This window comes from Stenella coeruleoalba, assembly GCF_951394435.1.
Source record: "Stenella coeruleoalba genome assembly, chromosome: 8".
NCBI lineage: Eukaryota > Metazoa > Chordata > Mammalia > Artiodactyla > Delphinidae > Stenella > Stenella coeruleoalba.
Genome location: NC_137154.1, coordinates 98,197,207 through 98,222,794, shown reverse-complemented (window position 1 = coordinate 98,222,794; position 25,588 = coordinate 98,197,207). Strand labels below are relative to the sequence as shown.

The 25,588-nt window shown below is 41.0% G+C and overlaps 1 protein-coding gene across 1 annotated transcript; it reads right to left on the bottom strand.

Moving 5' to 3' along the window:
* Positions 1-403: 403 nt before the first annotated feature.
* Positions 404-25,246, bottom strand: CRTAM (cytotoxic and regulatory T cell molecule; the record flags this gene model as incomplete). The annotated part of the gene is made up of 10 exons (XM_079930246.1): positions 25,186-25,246; positions 18,344-18,490; positions 15,969-16,121; positions 14,105-14,242; positions 12,746-12,907; positions 8,080-8,160; positions 6,019-6,102; positions 4,053-4,199; positions 2,389-2,475; positions 404-534 (listed from the first exon to the last, which is right to left on the bottom strand). The coding sequence occupies exons 1-10, from the start codon at positions 25,229-25,231 to the stop codon at positions 404-406; spliced, it is 1,176 nt and encodes a 391-aa protein (XP_079786372.1). The 5' UTR covers positions 25,232-25,246.
* Between the last annotated feature and the right edge of the window lie 342 nt (positions 25,247-25,588).

Below are 25,588 nucleotides of genomic sequence, written 5' to 3'. Positions count from 1 at the left end.
ACCAGAAAGACAAAAAAATATTTTAAAAAATAGTTCCTCTAGAGCCCAGCATCTAATATCTCCTGTTCCCGTTACAGTAAGATGTTAGCTGGTCACACTGACCGTGATCCCAAAGTTTAGTAGAATTCTCCTGCTCTGAAGTAGTATCAGGCATAATAGGTTCTTTCTCTTCTTTTCTTTTTCTTTTTTTTTTTTAACTACAAAGCTTTATGTCCATGGGTTAGTCCTCATTTGTTGCTCTGAGTCCGGGGCAGATTACACTTGGAGGACACCATCTTGCATTGCACTCACTGTACTTTTTTTTTGTTTTTCATGTGATGGTAATTATGCTCCTTCCCACAGGCTGCTCCACTGAGGTGATGATGAGGCTGCCCTGAAATCCTATTTCCTGTTGCAGTGAGCGCTACACAATGCTCTCTGGTATATGAGTGAGCTCTCCTTTGAATTTTGAAGGTTGCGCCTTTTCCTTCGTCTTTGTTTTTGCCTCTGAGTACAACTGTGTGATGTAGTTCATGCAGCTCTTAGAGCGGGAAGCTGAAAGAAAAACGTAGCGAACACGAACATTTAGTTTGAACAACATTGCACCCGTTTACTTGAAACACGTGGACTGCACGTGGTATTTGTAGGTCCAAATGTTAATGTGTTAAAAAAATCGAACCTGAAATTCACTGATGTGTATACATGGTCTTGAACGCCCTGTTATAGTCTAATTTTTAAAATGTCTTCTTATGTAAACTATATGCTCATAAACCTGAAATAAAATATATAGACATCTCTGCTATCAAATAACATATGTATCACTGGACAAAAAAACACATTGCCTTTAGCATAATTTCATACTGAAAGTAAGAGGGCTTGTGGGAAAAAGAGGATTGGGGCGACCCACTGAAAGCCTATGCAACTCTGTACACGGAGTCTGGAAACAGCTCCAGAAGGTAGCTTTTAAGTGAGCAAAAACAATAGAGTTGAAATGCTGGATCTGAGGGTGCTGAGGGAAGGAGGATGGAAGTGGGGGTCAGAGCCCAGGATAAAGTGCAACTTCCCACAGCTGTGGCAAGCCAGGGAGTCAGGGTGGGGGCAGACCTTTCTGGGGAGGGAGTCCTGAGTGCAGGTGCTCCTTTTGTTTTTTTAATTGTTTTTTAAATTTTATTGAAGCATAGTTGATTTACAATGTTGTGCTCATTTCTTCTGTATAGATACTCATTTTAAACTTTCTTAAAGGTGAATTACAAGGGCTTCTTCTTGTTCAGTAGCTGAGCTGAGGGCTTTTCTTTTCCTGCTAAAGGTTATAATTCTCCCACTCTTCTGTTGCCCTTGCCTGGGAGCATCGGCGTAGGAAACAACCCCAATTACACGTTATACTGACGTCATTCTCCCCCTGCCAGTCGTGGGAGGAGATGGATGTTATAGAAACACGCGTTGCGCTACAACAGACTGTATGCAGCTGACGCACATTTTCCCCTCCCACACCCAGGTCTCGCACAGACCTCTCACTTGTGCCCCTCTTCCTGCTACTACAGCTAGTCTTTCTTTCCGTTTCACACCCTGCTAGGTCAAAACCAGAAAAAAAGCCAGAGGTGTTGTAAAAGAAATGCTTCTTACAAAGCCTCAATAAAACCAATAGGAACTAGTGGCAAAGCTCACTGCATTTTCTTGCAACTTTTGGCAGGTGGAATAAGTTCATTTGCATGGAGGAAACAGTGGTTGGAAGGTGTAAGATTCTTGTTTTGCTATATTCCTAGCTTCTTTCTACTGGATCTTTGTCAAGAGTACACACACACACACACACACACACACACACACACACACACACACACACACACACACACACACACACACACGGAGTCTCCTTTTAGACTCTTCTTTTCATAGTTTGCTTGAAGAATTGCACAGAAGTCATCCAAAAGACCTGAAACATTTCTGCTTGAATTACTTAAGCCTTATATTCATTTATTCAACACAGATTTCTCCAGCACTCCCTCTGCGCCAAGCCCCAGGCTAGGATCTGGGGGTCCACATAGAGCAGATCCAGTTGCTCACCACCTGGAGGTGTACTGTGGTAGCTAAATTAACCCACCAAACATGAGAGTCTGGCGTGGGAAGTGCTTCACTGTGAAGGTGTATGTAGGGTACTGCGGCACACAGGAGGGTTCTACCTGTGTGTGACAGCGAGATCTCAGGGATGGCTTCCCAAAGGGGCATACCTCCAGCTACCTGAACTTAACTGCTACTTTTTGTTTTTTAAGAAGTATTTCCTCAAGTTCTACAAGATGATTTATGTGATTTGCTTTTTCTTGTGCTAAAAATCCAACTTTGAATTTTATTCTCCTCATTAAAGGCAACAAGTTAACCTCATTTTTCAAATCTCAGGTCACATAGTTGACTTACTTTGGCTATTATTCTCTTGGGATGATGTTTCTTCATTATTTGACCTCGATCTGTAACTTTCTAGAGTGTGCTCTGAAATTTCATTTTCTGCAGGAAGAGAAAATGGTTATTGAATTCTGGTGCACAGAGCATCATCTGTATTCAGAGCTGTACGTTTTGAGTAAGAGCATACCTGTTTTTATACCATAGTGGGCTTATCGCTCCCTCCCCCATACCTCATGTCCTCATTCGTTCAACAAATCATTTTTTATTCTCTACTATGATTCCTGCAGGCACTGTGCCAGGCAGTATAAGAGCTGCGGAAGTCAAATGACCACAGATTAGAATCAAGGACTGTCTTTTGGGAAGAAACAATTCCAGTAGCCCTTAAAGAGGTATGGGGGTGAAGTATCAACGGGAGATTTCGAAACAATAGTATGGCATTTGCCTATTGTGCAGATACAGCTGGAAAGCCAGACCCTGTGTTTAGGTATATTTATGATGAAAATGTTAGTGCATCTGAATATCTCGAGACATTGATATTAAACTAGGAGAAGTGGTACTTTTAAGAGGGTCATAGCCGTTCAAAGATGTAGTATTTTGCCACGGGACATCATGATTTCTCTGTTACTAGAGGTTTTCAAGCCATACGTGGCTAAATCAGCAGTGTCCAAGATCACCAGAATGCAAGTCACGTGTGTAATTTAAAAGTTTCTAGTGGTAAAAAAAGTAAAAAGAAGCAGGTGAAATGAATATGTTTTATTTAACTAGTAGATTCAGTATAGTATTATTAGATGTATTCGTGTGTGTGTGTGTGTGTGTGTGTGTGTGTGTGTGTGTGTGTGTGTACTGAGCCTTCAAAGTTGGGTGTGTGTTTTATCCTTATAGCACCTCTCAAGAGCAACTAGCCACAGTTCATATGCTGACTAGCCATATTGTGGCTACTGTATTGAACAGCCCAGGTCTAAGTAACCACTCAGAATTAAAGAGGGAATTTAGTCCTGGCACACATTTAGGGAATGAATACAGCAGGTGGTTATTCTGGGTAACTTCTAAGGTCCCTTCTGTTTCCGATATGTGTTGAGTCTGTATTTTAGTAGATATCTTCCATGCTAGCTAAGTAATTTTGTTTTTGTTTCCAATGAAATAAACTTTTAAATCGGAATGCTTAGGGAAAATTACTAACGTATGGTTGACGGAGGCTGAGTGCATTCTTACAGTGTAAGAATGGGACCCAAAACAGTCTATTATATTCAACCTTTGATTGACCATTCCTAGAATAGGAGCTCCTTAAGAGCAGGGACTTGGTCTGTCTTGTTGGCAGATGTGTTCCCAGTGCCTGGAAGAGTGCCTGGTACACAGCAGGTGCTCAATGAATGCTTATTGAATGAATGAATGAATGAATATGCTATTTGCTGTCTTTTTGTGAGTAGAAGCCTCCACAGTTTAATGCCAATTCCTGGAGCTACTCTAGTTTCTCTTGGTCGTGCACTCTGTAACTATAGTTCCTGGAGAATCACATCCTGTGTTTACTGCAAAACAAACGGTTGCTTATTTGAATGACAACACTCATCAAATAGATAGTACAGCATTGAATGGAAAAGCTTTAATTGACAGAATTTCCCTTTGGGCTGGCCAATTGTTTGAGCATCTTGTAGCCTCCGTCAGGTTCTCTGCCCACTCACCTTTTTTCCATATGACATGTGCTTTCCGAATCTTCATGATGAAGAGCTGGACGATGATGAAGAGAATGAAAATGAGGAAGGAGACGAGGCTCAGTAGCAGGATGCCGCTCTTCTTCCTCGTCAGTCCCACAAACTGACGATTCGCTTCTAGAAGGAAAATGAAAGGATTTTAGACAGTTCAGCGGCTTGTTTTTTTTCTTTTTTTTTTGTCACTGAGGAATATACACAGTATTTGCAAAATATAGTAGAGGCTAATACACAGCTGAGAGGAAGAGACGACAGAGAGCTTTACCCTGAAAGTAAAGAGATTCGTGTCATTTATTCTCTGAAAACAAGCAAGCAGGGATACAAACAGACAAAGCAATTGTGTGGGATGATTTGAAAAAGGTTTTTTAAGTTACATAGATATCGAGCTAGTTATTTTTCATTTCTAGTGGAAACGTGAGAATATTAAATTATAGTCAGGGGATTCAAATTAGATGTAAGGAATGAGTTTTCAGCAAAGTGTAGTTAAGTAGCAAGAGAGATCGTTAAGGAGTTTGTGAAACTATGCAAACAAAATGAAATTTCATTCATCTTGGCTAGGTTAAATGCGGTCCTCCATGAAGGCATCTGGAGATAAACCAGATGAGCTCTTAAACATCCTTCTAGAATTCTGATTCTACGGGCTCTAATTTCGCTAAATGTCATTCACGGTCCCTGTCATCTCAACCAACAAGCCATTGAGGAGTGTCAGCTACGCGTAGAACATTGTGCTTAGAGCTGCATAAGGCACAATCCCTATGTTTTCGGGAGAGTTGTCTATATATGCAAACAAACAAGTTAATAGAAACAAACAGGATTAAGAGATCTGTGCCAAATTCTAGACCCACGTGTGTTAATATAATGACGTGTTCAGGGATTCTGAGGCAGGAGTGGTGCCTGAGTTGGTCAGGAAAGTGCTCGGTGAGGATCTTGGCCTTGAAGGAGGGGTAAGGAGAGGAGTGATGCGGACTTTTCCTTTCATCAGGGCAGTTAGGGTAAACAAGGGCATGGCAATCAAAATGGGATGAAGTTTTCAGAGAAAAATGTGTATTCTGGTCAGGACCTTATAGAGACAGGACTGCAGAGGTAGGTGGTAGAGAGCACCTTATGGAGGGTTGAGGGCTCACATTCCGTGCTGTGGACTGAGAACCAGAGCAGTTTTCTGAACATAGGTGTGAAGAGTGCAAAGGGATGTTTTGATAGTAGGTGCTGAAAATGCACAGCAAGGGGAGAAACTAAAGTTACAATACTTCCAGCAGGACGCGATGAGGCTCTGCCTCGGGGACGCGGCAGTGATAGTGGACAAAATACCTAAAAGAGAAGACTCCAAAGTCCTTGGGAACCTATTGATTTTATGTGTGTGTGTGGGTGTCCACACACACACACACACACACATGCACAAGAGTGAAGGATGTCACCAAGGTTTGGGGCCTATGTGATGCTTTGGACAAGCTGATTTTGTGGGAAAAAGTGCTGTTCAATTTTTAGACATGTTGAGTTTGAGGAGATGACCGAAAATTCAGCCAGAGATGTGCGGGAAATGGAATGAAACAGGGACTAATGCTCTGGAGAATGTTCTGGAAATGCAGGTATGGAAATCTTCTGCCTGGTGGCAACAGAAACAATCTTGGGAATGGGAAAACTCTTTAAGCATTAAGGCAATAACCAAGGATGGAGAAGTAAAATCAAATCTACATAGAAGAAGTCAGAAGAGGAAGGGACATGAGCTAACGGACATGAGAAGGAGCGGTTAGCAAAAGTAACAGGACCAGGCAGAGTATGTCAAGGAAGCCAGGGAGACAACTGAGTAAAGGGACAGGGAGTGACTGACCAATAGAAAGGTCAAAAATAATGAGGACTGAAAAAGGCTATTGGATGTATTGATTAAGAGGTTAAAACATCAAATGTTCATGCTAAATAAATGAGTGGTGGGAACACTTACCAGTGGCCAAGTGAGAGACTTGAGTGGTTTGTTCTTCCTCTTCCTTGTCAATCTCTGAGGTACTAGAATCTTCCATTACTGCAACTAAGGTGAAAGTAAGACATGATATATACATATGACTATGTATGTGCCGTGTAGTGTGTATATATGCACAGAGTCATCCCAAAGCAGCTTTGGAAACCAAATTAAGTGATCCTCATTAAAAAAAACAACAACGAGGTCATTAGTTCATACTGACGTCTTCCAAAAATAGTTGCAAGTGGTCAGGATCAGTTTGCCTTTTTTTAAGGTAAATGTTTATTGACCACTACTCTGTGCCAGGCCTTAAACTGACCATTTGGTATATATTCCTTCTCACTACAGCTCTGAGCAAACAGAGGTTTTGAAGAGTTAAGTAAATGGTCTAAAGTCCTACAGCAAATAAGTGGCAGAGCCAATGCTGAGACTCAGAACCCCAAATTTCAACCAGCGTTTTATGCTTCCTTCCTGAATCAGGCCTTCCAGTTGAGACGGTTTTAGGTGCTTCAGGATAGCAAGTGAACACTGAAGAATGGCATCCCAAGCCTGATGGATAGAAAACCCGTAGCCCGAAATGCACAGAGCAATGATTTTTATGTTGAAAGTCAGCTCAGTTGTCATTCAAACCTATGCTTGCTTCCCCCTTAGAAGTGGGATGTACTATGATGATTCTTGCTAGGTAAGAGAAATTATAAAAATGAGATCGTTTTTTCCGATTTTGTTGTTTATCTTCCCTTTTCTTTTTTTATTTTCCTCTGCCGTCTCCTGGTTTTTAGCCCATTGCACAGCGCCACGATGTGGACCCCAAGGGGAATGAAACCACCCCTTCTATTGAAAATGGGTATTATTAACAGTAATAAAATTGTAGAAATTGAAAGCTGAAAGGAATTTTAGAAGCCATATTCCTTAAATCTTAAATGAAAAAGCAGAGGAGAAAATTGAGTTATTCAGTAGCGATGTAAACCAATTTAAAGACAACTAGATTCTAAACATGTTTAAAAATATTGGATTATTAAAGCAAATGAGGTGGTAGTTCCGCTTCATAATATTTTCCGTTTCCATCGCCCTGCAGAAAAAGTCTGTATGTATGTGTGGTACATATGTACTTATCAGTGTTTAAAGAACCTAAACATTTACTTTTCAGAATTATTCACGATAAACATTTTAAAAATGTGATCTCCTACTCAGAACCAAGAACATGATGGTGATATGAAAGCACTTCTCCCACCACATGGCATTTTTATAGAGACACTATTTGAAACAGAAAGGGGACATATAGGAATATATGCCTTTCTGGATGAGGCCTGTCTTGCTCAAAGCGCCTTGACAACGGCATGCATGCATTCATTCATTCACACTGCATTTTGTGAGTATCTGCTATTGCCAGATGCTATGCTAGGTAAAATACAAAGATAAGTTAAATATATGATCATTGCCCAGAGCTAACCATCTAGTGCTTTACTGTCTAAAAAAGCTGGTATTATAATCCAGGTGTTCTAAATTCTCCATTTATAGTTCAATCCTGTTATCAAAAACTATCTGAGTTCTTGACAACCAAGTAAGTGGTGAGCCTTCAAGGGTGATTTTGTTATTCAATGACAAACACCAAAACTCCAGATTCTGCTTTTTTGCTCTTTGTTGTTACCATGTCTTTATTTTGTGTTTGGTCTGTTCTAGATGGAAAAACAAGTCTCCTATAAATGAATTCAGCATTGCCTTTTACCACAGAGGAATTCAAATGTCACAATTGTGTGTGTGTGTGTGTGTGTGTGTGTGTGTGTGTGTGAGTGAGAGAGAGAGAGAGAGAGAGAGAGAGAGAGAGAGAGAGAGAGAACTTACAAGGTGTTAGTAACCCTGAAGCCCATCCCACTAACTGATAGGGTGTTCTCCAGGTCACCATGACGCTGGAGTCAGTTGCAAGGGGTCCTCTATGGTCTTATTACAAATTAAAAGAAAAAAATGAAAACTTAGAATTGGAAAAGTGACCTTCCCAAAGAGGCATAATTTTTTTTTTTTTAAGTTTTAATGTTTTTCGATACTTACCGGTACTAGTGGACTGCTGAGGGTCTTGAGAGGATGGAGAGCTTGTCTCCAGGGCAGCTGAAACTGTCTCTTGATCAGTAACTAGAAAAGGGGAAAAACAAAATTCTGCAACTACAGAGAGCAATTTTACCCACATTGTGCTCAGTACAATAGGTTGGAGAACGTATCTGGCTGCTACCTGTTTGTGGAGGTTCTGCAGCAACCTCAGAATTGTGTGTTCTCCAGCTCTTGCTCTGGTGTTTGAATCTGTGTCCCATTGATTTCCATCTGCTAAGCTGCCTGGCTTAGAAGTGCAGCGGGCTGGACCTCCATGGAGTGGTGCCTTCGGCAGTGGTGGGCAAAGACTATTCGCCACCTTTATCTGTATCCATCTACCTATCAATCCCTCTGTCTATCTATCCAAGCACATATCTACCTGCTTATTTATTAGGTGGCTTTGGAGTCAGTCTCAGACTGGGTTGAATTCCAGTGCCACTCCTTGCCTGCTGCTGAGTGAGTCTGGACAAGGTTCCTAATCTCTCATATGCGCAGTTTTCTCTTACCTGTAAAATGGAGATACTAACACATGTACCTCTTGGAGTTTTTTGGTGAGAATAAATGATTTCATTTGAATAACATGTTTAGCACAACACCTGGCTATTTATTAAGCACAGTGCTTACTACATGCTATTGTATGATATAAAACAATGTTTAGGAATGTTTCCAGAGGTTCAGCTTAGCATAGATTTGACCAGTCAACGAACAGGCCTGTAACCACGGAGCTTATAAAAATGGTGCCTATTAATTTACAAATATTGATACTGATATGTAATATCTTTATGGAATCTACAAGTGTTTCTCAGCCTTTTATTTAATCAAAGAATTTTCTGTGGTTTTGAAAATTATTTTCTTAATCAAACATTAAAGTTTTTTGAAAACTATAAATATGCCTGAATCACGTGCCAAGGGCTCTGAGAAAAGAAGAACCACTTAGGAAACACTAGAGAAATAGTAAGATAGATGATAAGTAAGCTCTGTGGCCACAAGGAAGCCAGAGAAACCTGAAGAAAGAGTAGAGCTGCTGGCAATGAAGAGAAGGAAAAGCTTGAAGGCAAGTCGAACAGAAGTGCTGGAAGCAAATTATAAGACGAGCATAATATGGCAACTACTGGGGACATGTAGAATAAAATTTGTCAATCATGACTAAGATCTAGAATAATGTACACTATGTGAATTCAGATAACCATATAGTTATGTACAGAACAGGTTATATATATTATATGCACTATATATATTATACACATTGTATATATTGTGTATATGCCATAGTGTATATATACAATTGTGCATATATGTACAATAGTCTGTGTATGTGTGTGTATATATATATATATATATATATATATATATATACACACACACACACACACACACTGGAGTTTGTATTTGATTTATCCTCTATTTAGCAAAACTGCTAAATAGATTCATTTAGACTGAATGTTGTTTTGATTAAGTGGATACTGGTACATGATGATTTATCTCCCTGGTTGGTTAGAATGTTATAGACCTCTGCTATCCAATATGGTATCCACCAGCTATACTGATTATTTAAATTTAAATTAATAACAAGTAATATTAAAAATGTACTTCCTCAGTTGCACTAGCCACATTTCAAGTTAGAGTTTTGGAAAACCTGTATCCACCACTGTGAACTTGACAGGTTCCAAATATTTAGGCTTCTGATGAGATTAGTGATGATATTAATGGATGTGATTTTGTTACTGAAATGTGCCCACATTTGAAAGATTTGTATCAACCAATGAATCAGTATTCTCCAAATGACCAAGGCATGATGTTAGGAATAGTGCCTGGATCATTTAAACAGCAAATTTGTTCGATGGATTTTAATGTAACAAGAGTATGAAAAGTTCATTGACATGGTTCTAGAGTCCACAGAGCAGCTAACCTTAAACTACCTCTTGTCGAGTTTTAGTGTAGCGTTGAAGAAGCGTATCCACAATTATCTGAAAAGGCTATTCAAATACTTTTCCCTTTTCCAACTTGGTGTGAGGCTTAATATTTTTATATAGTTTAAGCAAAACAACATATTACAAGAGCTTGAATGCAGAAGTCATGAGAACCTATTTCTATTAAACCAGATAGTAAAAAGATTTTTAGGGCTTCCCTGGTGGCGCAGTGGTTGAGAGTCTGCCTGACGATGCAGGGGACACAGGTTCGAGCCCAGGTCTGGGAGGATCCCACATGCCGCGGAGCAACTAGGCCCGTGAGCCATGGCCACTGAGCCTGCGCGTCCGGAGCCTGTGCTCCGCAACGGGAGAGGCCGCGATAGTGAGAGGTCCGCGCACTGCGATGAAGAGTGGTCCCCGCTCGCCACAACTAGAGAAAGCCCTCGCACAGAAACGAAGACCCAACACAGCAAAAATAAATAAACTAATAAACTCCTACCCCCAACATCTTCTTTAAAAAAAAAAAGATTTAAAAAATGTAAAACAGTGCCATTTTTCGGCATTGCAAAATATATTTTTTCCATAAAAATATGCCATTTCTCTTTATATGAAGTAGGTTAATTCTTTTAAAAATAAATAAGTAAACACTGTTCCTACCATGCAGAGTGTGGAGATGAGAGGGTCAGAATCCTTATTGTAAATATGTTTCCGAGCATCCTCAGCTAGCAAACTTTTACTTGTCAAATTTCGAGCATCTGTTGGTCAATGTAGGAGCTATAGTCAAAGAGAAATATTCATAGGCAGTTGGAAGCACCAACAGGTGATCCTGGTCTTGTTCTGTGAACACTTACTGGGGATCTGGCAGTGGTGCTAAATAATTGACAGTCAGATCATAAATAAAAGTTAAGTTTTAGCCTGTTATTATTATTAGAAACATTTTATGGCTATGATTTTTAGTCCTATAGAACTATGGCCATCAAGGAAGGGAAACTGTGATTTCCCCTTCAGCAGTAATTTTTGTAGATGGCTTGAACAATTGCTGACAAGTAAAAATATGCTTTTTTGATATTGTTGATTCTTTTATTTAAAATCCGAAAGTCTTTCAGAAGCATTTAGATAAATAAAGCCTCATTTTCTCTTTGGAGACCCTCTCACATTCCCCACATGCTCCCTTGCACTGATGGGGGTGGAGGCTGGGGACCGGAATGAATGACAAAGAGGAAGGAGGGATTTCCCTGGTGGTCCGGTGGTTAAGACTCCGCCTTCCAATGCAGGGGGTGCAGGTTCAATCCCTGGTCTGGGAGCTAAGATCCCACATGCCTCACAGCCAAAAAACCAAAACATAAAACAGAAACAATATTGTAACAAATTCAATAAAGACTAAAAATGGTCCACAGTAAAAAAATCTTTAAAAAAACCCCAAAAACAAAGAGGTAGGAATATTTGCGTCAGGTTACAGTACAGTCTGGTCTGTGGGTACTTGAGTCTTCTAAACCCAGCTTCCTCAAGACCTGCTTTTGGTTTGATGAGAAAGTGAACGGTGGCGAGCACAGGGTAGTGAGCGAGGAGCTGTTAGCCACAGCGCCAGCGCCCACAGGGCAGCGTGACAGTTTTCCCACAGAGAGGTTCTCGTTAACAAGTGCCTTTCCTCGTGGGTTAGTTCATTTGATAAAGAGCTTTTTCAACAAATGCACTGTCACCCAACAGCTTCCTCCTTCACTAGTGTGAGTGAATTCTTATCCTCCAGGAATCTCTTTTCTCACTAAGAAGAACTTTTATAAAGTAATGAAGGTCGGACTCTTATTAATGATAGATGTGTGATTCATGCTTCTTTTCTTTTTTTTAAAGACTTTTTTGATGTGGACCATTTTTAAAGTCTTTACTGAATTTGCTTCTGTTTTATGTTTTGGTTTTCTGGCCGTGAGGCATGTGGGATTTCAGGTCCCCGACCAGGAATCGAGCCCGCGCCCCCTGCATTGGAAGGCGAAGTCTTAACCACGGGACCGCCAGGGAAGTTCCCATGCTGCTTCTTATAGGATACTTCTTGGCTCAAAAAGTTTTATATAGTTTTTAAATTACTTCTTAAACTTTTGGTGAAGGAATCAGAGAAGAGGGATTCTGAAAACGAAGGCAACTCCTCTTCACATTTAATGTTTGATGTTTTTTTCTTTTTCTTATTCTTATTCTTATTTTTTGGTGCTCTGCTCAGAATATTAACATGGGTAAACTGAAATCTCCAAAACGGTTGTAACAAAATAAATCTAAAGCATAATCATGACTTAATGTGACTACGTGAGTGTTATATTAACATAAAATGATATTGACAAGTTTAGATTTATTTCAGTTAGTATTGTCTCCTCTTGGGTTAAGTACAGAGAGGTAGTATGCTTCACATGATCTCTCTAAACACATGACTGCAATAAAACTATTTAAGGTCAAGCGATGCCAGCTGTCATGATCAGAAAGCGGCCATGACACTGTTTGCATATGGCACTCTGCTAGGCTTTCTGTACAACGGGGGTTCCTCTCGGTGTTGGAACCGTTGCAACCCTGTTGGCTAGCGGGAGACATTTCAATCATTAAAGGAATTTGCTATTAAAGAAAGCTTTGTTGACCTGAGCTCACTCTGAAGGACTTTCCCTAACCCATTTAATTTTGTTTGATAGTGTAATATAAAGGTAAATTTAAAATAATTAAAGACAGTCATGGGTGGTTCTTACCCAAATCTTCAAACCGGAAAGGGGCTACCAGTTTTCTTCCTTGCAGGCCTTTGTGTCGGACGATGCAGCTCGCTGTTGAGTTTTTGCCATATGTGTGGACTCTGAGTGTGCTGGTGCTATTACACTTCTTCCCATCAGTTTCATATTCATGGTGGGTTTCACCTATGGAGCAATTGAAAGAGGCGTGTGAGGTTGTGGCTGTTTAATGCTGTTGGACGTGTTTGCGTCTCTGAGAGACCAATGGCCTTGACATCTTGGCAAACCTGTTAGACTTCTAACCTCACTCTAACTTCCCCCAGCTGCCTGGGACGTGCTTGACCCTAGTTCCAAAGAGAAGCAGATGAACAAGAGTGGATAAGTTTCTATAAACCCTGCACTACTGGAAAAAAAAAAAATCCAAAGCTTATCATGTTTACACGGGAAAAGCCTAATGTTGTGAAACACAAAGACCCCAAGACCTTCCTCAAGTTGAATGAATAAGGCAAATTAAAGGAGAGGTCCAGAATTGGCACTGGACTGAATCTATGGTTACATAAAATCGAATGGAATGTCTGTTGAAATGTAAACAAACTAGAAATAGTTCCCAAGCACCACAGTTGGTTTTCCTGCTTCAGTTAAAAGGCTCAAAGCTTAGATTCTCTGTTACCAAAATATTTTTGTCTGTCGTGGGCAGTATGACATAGTACTCCACGGTATAAGCAAGTTCATATATGTTCCAATTACATGTATTATGTTAAATGTATTTTTTTTTATTTATTTATTTTTGGCTGCATTGGGTCTTTGTTGATGCATGCAGGCTTTCTCTAGATGCAGCGAGCGGGGGCTACTCTTGGTTACAGTGCGCTTCTCTTGCTGCAGAGCACAGGCTCTAGGGCGTGCAGGCTCAGTAGTTGTGGCGCACAGGCTTAGTTGCTCCGCGGCACGTGGGATCTTCCCAGACCAGGGCTCGAACCCATGTCCCCAGCACTGGCAGGTGGATTCTTAAGCACTGCGCCACCACAGAAGTCCCTGTTAAATGGTATTTTTAATTTTATGCCTGCTACAAAGTTTATGCTCAGAGGTAATAGCTATATTGTACCTTTTATTTTATGAAATGTTATGAAGCCATAATAAATATTCCATTTTAGGTTTCTACCTTGTTTTAAACAAAAACATGTAACCATGTTATTTGTGTAAAGGCTTTCAAGAGTAAGGCATGGTTTCGATTGGTTAGTAAGGATAAGTTGTCTTGAAACAACTGATGAAATATTGAATGGTGGCCCCTTCTGCCACCAGAGGGTGCCAGAACCTTGAAAAATTCCTTAGGCACATAAACAGGGAGGAAAACAAAGGAGGAAAGAGAGCCATTTCTTCACTTACCTTGGATCTCCATGTCATCCCCTAAGAGCCAGGTTATCCGTGGAGGGGGCTTACTTCTCACAGTGGAGCATTTCAGTAGGACATGTTCTCCATTTTGCATTCTAACGGAAACTTCCAAGGTTGGCTTGACAGGAGTTGCTAAAAGAAAATTGATTTTTCTTTTCTTAATTAGCTGGTCTATAGATATCAGCAAAGCACAGAGCCTAATAATCTGCAGGGATCATTGCAGGGGATGGGGTCTAAATAATGGGCGTATTTTTTTACTTGACCTTTCTCAGAATATAGTTAAAGGGCTTTTAGGTACTTGGAAAGCTACTCTGGCTGTAATCAGAATGTTTGTTGCCCAGTGTGTGATTAGTCTCCAGAAATTCCCAGGCAGACTTTGTTACAACAGTAATTATTAAACGTTATATATGAATGTATTTGGCTGGTAGAACACTAAGTGAGGAATAGAGGCTTGAATTCTAGTCCTGTCTCTGTCACCAGCTATTGTAAGCACTTGGGTAAATCCCACAACTTCTTGGTTCTATCAGTTTCCTTGTCTGTGACATGACTGGTTTATGGTCTCGTTGTTTCAGGTCTAAACTTTCATGAGTCTAGGACTCACCTCAACGAACGTTACCTCTGTCCCCTCCTAACATCAAAGATGCATTTCTCTTTTAAAGGGCCCACCGGCCCTTTTTCTACTCCTGTCTTGGAAATCCTTTTCAGTTAGGCTTACTTCTTCCTCTTCCCTGGTCCAGAACTGCACTCTTTCATGTTGATTTACTCATTCATCCGCCATTGAGACATTATGAGGTCAGTTCCAAGTATGCACGAGATGCCTTAGATGGTAGCAATGCAAATAAGGAAAAGGTAAGGCCCGCCAAGGAGCTATAGTCTGGCGATGGGCTCAGCCCCTAACCTGTTCATTGAAAGGCCAAGTGCTAAGTGCAATGATAGCGGTAGGCATGGGGTGTTATGAGAGCTCAGTAGGGCACACAGTCAGTCTGAGCCCGAGTGGTATTTGGGGTGGCCAGTAAGGTGGGGAGAAGGTGATCCCTAAGCTGAGTCACATTGGTTCTCAAAAGCCCTAGGGAGCCACTCCTTCCCAGAGACTTAGTCAACATGCCTTTACTTTACGGCAGGTACCACACTAATAATTCAAGAAGAGAAGCCTAAGAAATTCTTTGTGTGACATGTGGGTTTATGTTATTTAGAGAGCAATAAAAAGCAATGTTTCTAATTGATCTGTTCTGCCATGAAAAGCAAAAAGGTAAAGGTAGTGAGACTTACGCTGAACACAGCTGACCATCTGCAGAACCGAGCAAGTTCCAGCCCATCGGGAGCTGTCCCTTCCTATCCATGCCTCCCAATCCCACACCCACCCACCCGCAGCAGAAGAGAGGAACTTGTTTTGTAGAGGACGTGAGCTGATTGTCCAGTGCAGTTACATCTGAACTCATGCCATCTTAGGATGTGCTGTCAGAAGTTTCCGCTTGATGTCCGTATGTGTTTTGTGCCTTCCTAAACTAGTGTGCAAACTCCTTGTGGGCAGACGTTGTGCCTAATTCGTCTTTGATTCTCTGCAGACTAGCACAGCGCCTGACACAGAGTCGCGGCTCATCCAGTACTAGTTTTCTTTCCTTTTAGTTCCCTGCAGAGAAAATTTAGTTGATGCCAAAGACAGATTTCACAAATTCACATTTTAGTCTGGGGCTTGCCACTCAAAATGCTGTTTTCCTTTCAAAAGATGGCAAAGGCGCCCGGGAAATGCCTTGCTCTAGGCAACGTTTTTCAACTAAAATATTAAGTTTTAAAATGATGTATCACGTTCCTAAGTATATTGTTCCCAGGCTGGGTTTACTGGCATTCGGACACCTACCTAACACGATCACTTTCACTTCCTTTGTTCTCACGGAGTTGCCGTAATGCAGACACTTGTACACGCCTTCATCTTGCTGTGTTACATTCAGCACGCTGATGGAGAGCTGATTGGAGGAGTAATGAAGAAGCTGGTATTTGGAATTTTTTAAACCTGTACAAGAGGGGAAAAGAGCTATTATGAGGAGAGAGATCAGATGAATGCAGACTCTCAGTGGATTGATTATTCACAGAAATAGCTTTTGATTTTCACACTTTAAAGGAACAAATGTCCCATCTTCAACTGAGCTGCTTTCCAAATTCTGGTGTTGCCAGCTGGAGGCCTTGAATAGTTCGAAGTTAGTTTAGGAAATGAAATATTTTGATTCTAGGATCTGTGGAATAAGCAATTTGCTTTATTTGTGCTTGTAGGAAATTAAGAGCCCTGTGCTGGCAAAGGGTTCAGGTTGCAGGAGGATATTAAATAATTTTTTTTTTTACGTTGCGGAAAACGCCCCACTAGGATTTATGTCTTTGAAATCTGATTCATTTGTGATTGTCTTGTCACAGTGTATGTGAAGAATGGAAAATAAATGCACTGATATTCATTGCTCCAGCTAGGTGCTTGTTATTTTTAATTTTTAAAAGTTCATTATTATTTGAAGTGTCCCAAAGATGACGACTTAGTCCTTCCAAATGTTTAAGGAATCGCCAAAACAAACAAACAAACCCCAACATAAAATCCCCCACAGCTCCAGGAAGTTCTAGCCAATAGCAAGTGTTCCTTTTGATTCTACCTTGACCTGGGATTTCCATCTCAGGTCAAAGGTCGCTTAGCAAATCAGAGGCTCCTTAAATGAATGGTTTTATTTGCTTCTTTTTTCTAATGTTAAGATGTATAATGTGAACAAGCCTAAAATAGTTAAATTGTGAATGGCTGACCAAGGAAGGTTGTTTCTCATCTGGAATAATTGTTGTGTGTCCTGGGACACGGATGTTACCTGAGCTGGAATTCAGGTGTTCTCAGTCTCAGCACTATGGACGTTTGAGTCCATAATTCTTTGTTGGGAGGGGAGACTACACTGTGCCTTATGAGATGTTTAGCAGCATCCCTACTCACTAGAGTCCAGATCCCCTTGCCTCTCCCTAGTTATAACAACCAAAGCTATCTCCAGACATTGCCAAATGTCCCCCAGAGGGCAAAAAGTACCCTTGGTTGAGAACCACCAAGCTAGATCAAGGCATCCTGTGGCAGAAATTTGAGAACGTCCATCTTCTCCCAGTTTACCCAAAACAAAGCAACGGAAAGCATTATTTAACAGAATTCTCTCTACTTAAATTTTCCTCTCAGAACTTTTGACAATTCATATCTACTTAGTCTATCGGAATCTAGTTGATTTAGCTTAAAATAATATAGTTATTTCACATTGAACCTGTCAATATTTAATAACATTTTCAAAGCACATCAAATTTTTTTTAGAGGCTCTGCGTTTATAAAGCAGAATGACATTTGCTGTGTTGGAGACTTTTCCAAACATTTGACAGTTAGGAGTAGTAAATGGAGATATAAAATGGTCTCATAAAGGGGAGGGTTTCATAAAATCCTGCCCAAAGAGATGAACTAAATAGACTATAATAGACTATTAAAAAAAAGTAACGACATGAGGTCACAGATCCTAGCTAAACTTATTGTGGTATCATTTTCCAATGTATACATACATCAAATCATTATGTTGTACACATTAAACTAATACAATGTTGTATGTCGATTATATCTTACTAAAATTGGGGGAACAAAGAGTCCTCTTCCATCTCAGGCATCTAAGACTCAATGTGTATTTCTGAGAGAGGAAGATTGCCCTCCTTTTCAAAGTAATGCGTCCTGTCAATTCCTGTCGCCTAGTGATCTAAAGGTTTTGTTAAGACCAACGAGAGAAGGGGAGCCATCTGGAAGGGGCTTTGAGATGTGGCTTTGGATTGCTCAGATGGAAAACAAAGCAGCTGGCTCCAGATGCGGGGTGATGTGTTTGCTGCCTGAGGACCAAGGGCCCCCAGGCTGTCAGTCTGCTACCCGTCTGTCATCATGCCATTGGTGGTTTTCATGGTCGCTGAGAGTCAAAAAGTGACATGGGGGTGAGGTGGGTTGATGGAAACGTACGCTGTCATTTGAGCCCCCTTTAACCAACCATTTTGGTGGGGTTTCCATTTCAGACTTCCTGTCAGTAAAAGCAGCCACGTGTGAAATAATAAGCTTCTGGGTGCTATTTACATGTCACAGTGGGCAGAGCCAAGCCCACCGTTTGGGTGACTCATGGCCGCTTTCTGTCCCACCAACCTGTCTGTCTGGAAAATCCCTCAGGTTGAGGCCTGGCGGTGATTTACTTTTCCTTCACTTACCGGAATGCTCACTGAAGAAAATGGTGAAGCCCGACGGGGCCAGCCACTGCAGGGAGGTGGTCTCCGCCTGAGAAATGACACACTTTAGAGTGAGTGTCTGGCCTTCCTCCACGGTGACGGTTTCCATGTGGTTGGTCTGAAAGGCCTCTGCAGAGGAAGAGAATTGGGGACAGTCAGGCTGGCACGGGCCACGCCACTCCCGGGCTGAGGCAGGGGTTTAGACTGAGTGCAACCGTATTCATCATTTGGTCATTTACTACACATTTCTTAGAGAAACAAAGCGTAAGTCAGCATCAAAAGATGCGAGGAAGGGAGGGAACGCAGTGTGCAGGGGCAGTAAAGATGTCTCTCGAAAGAGATCCGAATGAAGGGGTGGGTTTTGATGGGAAGACAGTTGAATGTCTATTAGGCATTTGCCCTGCCATATGCCGGGAATTGTGTCTTCCATGTTACCAATGTTTAACGTAACTTTCAAACTAACCCTCTAGAGGAAGAATTATTTTGCTCACTTGACGATGAGGGAGTAGAGGCTCAAAGTCATAGAGGTCCTGGGGCTGGCATCTGTGCCCACGTGTGCAGGCTTGCAAGCCCATGCTCACGTAACTAGGTCAGACTACCTAAGTGATGAGATCCCGGAAAACTCAGCCTTTCTGGACTCTGTTTATAAAACAGGCGACTTGTGTCTTCAAGTACAAATTGGGGGTCTTGGATTCTAAGAAAGAATGTTATTTCCCATCGGGCTCTTGCAAATTATGGAGCTGCCCATCACGGTGAGGAGGTACGCCCCACCTGCAGAAGGGCTTCTCCACCAGAGGGAAGATGTTCTCAGATCTCTTCCGATTTAATATTCCACAGCAGCGCTTTCCCCAGGCAAACGTGAGAGTCTAATTTCCCCAAATGACAAACCCCAGAGAATGAGAAACAATTGGTTCTAAGCAGCTACAAAGTTATCCTCCCAAAAAAGAAACTGATAGAAAAATAAATTGGCTTTACTGCCGATTTGGCACATTTATTGCCATTTGTTATTTCTTCAAGTTTTAAATTTAAAAAAATTTTTTCCCTGAGGACAATTCTTATCAGTGAAGGTACCAAACACTTCCATAAACAGAAGAATACTGTGAGGTTATAAAATATGAACCGCAAATGCAATGAGTTTTACTGCATAATCTTAAACCTTAAAAAAAAAAGAAATAAAAAAAGAGAAGCAAGAAGGGAGTTTATTTCCTTGTGATAAATTTCAAATATTAGGAAAAGCGCTTTGGAGAGCTCTGGGAATTAACTGGTGCAGACTTTTTAGTTTGTTCCATTCCTCGGTCATTAATTTCAACCTGGCCTCTGGCACTAAGAGCCCAGAATTACTGTATTGTATTCATATTGACTTCCATGGGAAAACAGTTTGTTTGAGTCCAAAGGGAAAACCACTCATATCATCAGCCAATACTGTGATGAACAACAAGGAATCAATAAAAAGAGATTATTTTCAAAAAAGCATTGAGTCATAGGCCAGAATCCTGCTTAGGCAGGTCGTTTGGAAATATTCTCATCTATAAAATCAACCTATAATTGAGTAATAAGGCTAATATTAGTAGAGATGCTTTGAAATGACAGTGCAGTTTCTTCCAAGGTTAAGCAGCTTTTGAACCAAGAATCTGAATCTAGACCTAACTTGCATTGCTTTGTTCCATCATGATTCTTGCTTTACTCTCTAGTTCTCGTGCATTTATCTTGCTTCCCACAAACAGATTGAAGTTTCCAGAGGGCAATAACTATGTTTTCTATTTCTCTAAAATTCATTCCTTACAGAAACTATCACAGTGTGAGCTTGGAAAGTAATGGTTTAATGCCAGCTTTCATGATGACACTATAATTTAGCAGGCAATGGATACATATCTATGCTCTCCTATTGTTAGTAAGAATACTGAGAGGCAGGAGGGAAGTTACTACATAAATAAATGATAGAATAAAAACTAGTGTTAAGCAACATCCCCTGATTTCATCCTTCGGGCCAGAAATTGACACTGAGAAGTTTTGCCCGTGTTCTTACCTTTGGTAAAATGATTGTCTAGACAGGAAGCCCACATCTGGGGAGAAGGGAGTGGCGAGAGTTGTCTGCTGCCTGTTTATGAATAAATGTTTCCCATTTTAAAGGTGTATATCATCCTTGTCTTTTTCTTGGGAGGCATGCTTATGAATTAAATAATGTCATTTGATTCTCACAGTGTCTTAAAAATTGTCCTAAAAGGTAGTATGGCTTTTTAGCATATGCTAAAGAAGTTTATCTCCCGAGATGAGTGTTCGCTCTTGCCTTTGAGAGTTCAGGATCAGGCTACTGACCACAAGAATAGGTGCCTGAGTTCCAGATGGAAAGGGCTGTGTTTGAGGCATAGAACACTGTCGTTTCCTCTACTCTTGGCTCCTAGCCTTGCTTTTGGCTTTATAAGCCTAATTATCTTGCAGTGCTGTCATGTAGACCCCGTGTTTGATTCAGAGACAGGAAATCCTTGTAGAAAGGAAGACTAGCCCAGTGAGAAGCCACTGAGCCCTATTGCTTCAGTGGTAGTGCTTAAAAATATTGTCTAATGTGTCTAAGTCACGTCAAAGGGTGGAAGAGGGGCACATGGGTACCTAAGTTTTGATGACACGTCTTCTAAGAAAAAAGTTCCCCATGACCCTTTTGTTGCCATTGAAAACGACAGTGGAACTCGTCTTTAAAATCTTTCTTCACCTAAGTTTAGAGCCAAACTTTCACCTTTTTTGTCAGAGGGATGGGGTGAGGGGTATCTTCTTTGCTCACCACTTCCTCCCCTACAGGTTCTAAAGACATGTATATCCTTATTCACCCTTAGGCTTTCTAGTGTAGACCCTGAGTGCCCTGTGCCTACTTGCTAGTTCTCCCTGTCTGGGCTTCAGACTTCTCACCCACAGACGAGCCCGACGTGACTCCCAAATGCTGGACATACAGAGCTTGAGAATGAATCGCTGTGATGTCTCTCCTGGAAGGTCACCACTCACTGCTGGTACGTCATGTTTACTGAGTGGATTATTGACTGCTGGGCTTGGTCGTTATCTCCACGACTGGGTTTATCCATCCACGCACAGCCATGTGTTACGAGGCCGCTAGTTAAGTCTGGAGCTATAGACTGTGACTGTGTGACTGGTTTATACATGGAAAGGGAAACTGTGACCTTCACCATCGTCTCCAACCCCCACCGTGTGAACCAGTTGTCCTATGAGTGGAATCGCTTCGCGCCGAAGTACACGTGACGGACCCTTAAGCTGAAGGGCAAGCGGCAGTCACAGCTACCTACCAAAGCACCCGTAGATAAAACCTGTGCAGTTCCTAAGAGTCCTTGGTTTTTCCGAAGGTTTGGGGAGTTGCAGTGTGTCCACCCTACTCTAGGTCATCATGGCAGACTGAAGAAAGAGTGAGATATTCTTTCTTTTTCTTAGTAGCCCAATTATTGCATGCAATAACTTTTAAAACTCCAGAAGAGAGCCAGTCTGTCCTGCAGGGACCCCAAATTCAACACGTCCACTTGGAATTCATCATTTGTACTGTCCCTTGTGCTGCACACACACCAAACACAGACACACCACCTGCTCGGTTCTGGTAGTTCCCTGTACCCCTCGGTGTCATCCCAAGCCATTGCATGCCAGGTATCTGAAAGGCACCCCAGCGTCTTCCCTCTCCAAAACATCTCTTTAATCAATTCATTCCTCTTTTTTTCACTACTCTCACTGCCTCCATTGTTTCTTTCTTGGACCATTGCAATAACCTCCTTCTAGCCTCTACTCCCTCTAATTTATCATCCTCGTCTGCTTCAGAATTACGGTTAAAATGTATAAATTTGATCGTTTGATTCCTTCATTAGAATATTTGCTACGGCTCCCACTGCCTGTAGGAATCAGGTCAAAATTCCAGATAACTTGACTCCCATCTTTTCCTCCAGTTCATTTGCCGATATTCCCTTCCAGACGCTCCATGCAAATGGCTACTTGCTGTTTCCAGAAAGTTCCAGGCTCAAGAAGATACTTTGCCTTTGTCCATGCTGTTCTCAGCCTGGAATGCCTTTCTTAGCTCCTTCAAGGCTCAAGTCAAGTGACACCACTTTTGTCAAAGCTGCCCAAGCAGCCTTTAGCCTCTCCCTCCCCTCAGTAACCTCCTCTCTCCTCCAGATCCCAAAGGCTTCCATTAAACTTCTCTTACAGCACTTCACACATTACCTTTTTGGTTACAAGTATGTCTCTGTGGATAGACTACAGACTCCTCATACAAAAGTTGTTTGCTAGTCATTCATTTTATATTCCCAGGGCCTAACGCAAAGTAACATTTTAAGTATTTGTTCAATCAATGGCTAATCATGAGTAAATGTATATACTCAGTAATAAATATTTTAATAGGAAGCTCATTTGGTTATGTTAAATAATAAAGATGAGCTAGGTTAAAACCAGAGACACACAGTGAGTTAATTCTCAAACCAGAGCTGTATTTGCTTGGCTCTTATGAGGTTAGCAGGCAAAACATGCTTCGATTCAGATCATTACAAAAAGGCATTATTATTATTCTTTAGATAGATTTGATAGAGAAAATTACGAGTGTGCCAATGAATCAGACTTTCTCAAAATCAAATGATTCCCAGTATAGCTTTAAAGAATCCGTCTCAACAACATGTCAGTAAATGGATGACTCCTTCCGGGTCAAAGGAAGTATCAGGAGGACCCTACTCAACTTGCAGCTGTTCTTTGTTTCCTGCATCCTACTCTCCACTAAACAACCAGAATAGAGGGTGCAAATTGGTAGCTTTTCATCATCTGCAATATAGGTAAATGGGAAGAATTTGAAAAATTCTCCATTCTTCCTGTGTGTCACCCACCCTAGGGGCTGCCAGTAGGAGCCTTGAAAAGAGGGCAGGCTCCAAGATTATGGGACTTTTTTTTTTGCGGGGGGGCTATAAGTTTTTGGCACCCATAGAAGTTGTGCAGGGGAAGAAGGTATAGTGATCTTCCCATAATTCAGTTAGCTAAAAGCAGCTGGTAATTTATGTTGCCCAAACTGCTAATTTGCTGCCTTTTTGCTGATGAAAAAGCAACATGGTCAGCTCCTTTCCCGTTTGGGACTCTGATGGGCGTGAGTAAGCTTAGGATAGAGTGGGCAGTTGGTTCCCAAATACCATTGAGCCTAGACGCCCTCTGGCTGGCCCTTTGGATGAGGGTTCAGTTTGGGATTTTTCAAGAATGAATCTTCCAAATTGTGTAAATTATAGCTTTCAAATTTTTGATCCACATTAAGAAACACATTTTCTATCACAACCCAATACACACACACTCACTGAAAGCTTTCATGAGATAATACTTTTACTGTGTGCTTTGCCGATATTTACACTGTCATCTACTAGCTGTGAAAACTTGGGCAGGTTGTCTAATTTCTTGTAACCTCAATTTTATCATATGTAAATTAGGGATATGATATAAAAATACCTCAGTATAAAATATACCTCAGTATTTTTGCTAGGATAAATGAAATAACAAAGTACTCAGCACTGTGCACGATACAATAAATATACTTCTCCCCTTTCTTTATAAATAGTATTTGAATAATTTATATCCTAAAAGACTTATCTCAGGTTTACCTTAGGACATGATTATTGCAGTTTTTTATTTAAAACATTATTTCTGTGAGCTATTTTTATAAGGGAATAACTCGAGTGCTGAAAAAGTGAAGGTCAGTTAAAGGCTTTAAACTTTGGAATAATTGAAAGCATTCTAATTTTAGCCATCTAAATGTACTTTTTTTGAAGGTATTAGCTCTTCTTCAAGACACTTATTGAAGACACTATTATTTATTACAAAAATGGAATCTTTATTAAGTGCCTCAGGATGCAGGGACCAAAACAGAGGGCACTAATTGAAGTGTATAAGATAGGAAATTGAAGTACTATGTAAAAGAGGACATCTAGTTTTTAAAAATACTGTTCTTCAGATGCAGTTCTGTGGTGAATGAAGATTTAGAAGGACAGCTGCCTTACTTAGAACACAACAATACATCCAATTTTGGAAACAAACGTTCAACAAGCAAGCAACACTGTATATGTGTAATTTTCTTTGCTAGAAAATGATACAAGTTGCAATCAGAGATTCAGGGACAATACAGCCTGCCCCCACTTTTGGGTAGGAATAATTTGACCTGTGCTAAAAAGGTAACTGTGTCTTTCTTTGATGTTCAAAACACTACATTAGAATTAAGCATCAAAAAATCACATTTGAAAATTATAATGAAATGTAAAGTATAACTGACTCAAAAAATAAGCACAAATTTTCACGGGGATCCTTATGATCTGAACGAATTAAGAGTTATATAGCGCTTTGCCACTTTCAAAGTACTTTCACATTTGAGATTTGATCCTTATAACAATCTAGAGTTTGGTAGATCAAACATTGTTATCATCTTCATTTCAAGATGTGGAAACTGTTTCAGAGAAATTAAATTATTTGGCTAAGGCTTATACAACAAGGAAGTTTTTAAAACTCCCAAACAGATGCCCTTTCAACTGGTATACCCTTAAAAGAGCCCATAAGCTTGTTACACTTTGCCATAACACAGATTCCACAGAGACACACACTACAATGGCCCTTTCTAGACCCTGTAGCCACTGAACAAGAGATTCAGTAAATCCAGTAACATCCCTCAGATATGTGATTTCGGCGTGGCGTGGGAAGTGGCAGATTTACCTGAGCTGCTTCTGCAGTTGGTCCTCCGTGAGAGCAGTTGACTGACTGGTAGATAGATGTGCCCAAACATTAGGTCAACTGAACATCAAAAAACATGAGCTCTGAGTCCTTACCTTGTAAGGGGAACCAAGCCAGCAAGCTGCAAAGCCTCCACCACATATTGTGCTGTGCTGCTCTCACACTCTGTCAACTTCCTCTGGATTCTGAAATAAATAGAGCAGACTGGTTTCTTTTGAAAGGGGGAGGCAGTGGCTCTGTGACCTCATGTGTCTCACCTCCTCCATCCGCTCTGGAAGCCCCCGTCTTAGTTAGCTGCCCCCAAAATACCTCCCGGTGGAACATTTGGGGGACCACATGTGTCACCTCGATTGTGGAGAGGGGTGAGTGATGTGTTGGTGGCACAAATCTTTCTATTGCACGTGGGTAGTCCTGGTAAGTCAACTAGTGGCAGGGCTTTTGGGGAGAGGAGGGAGTGCAAGAGATATTAAAATGTTCCTGTGTAGTGACGTCACCTTG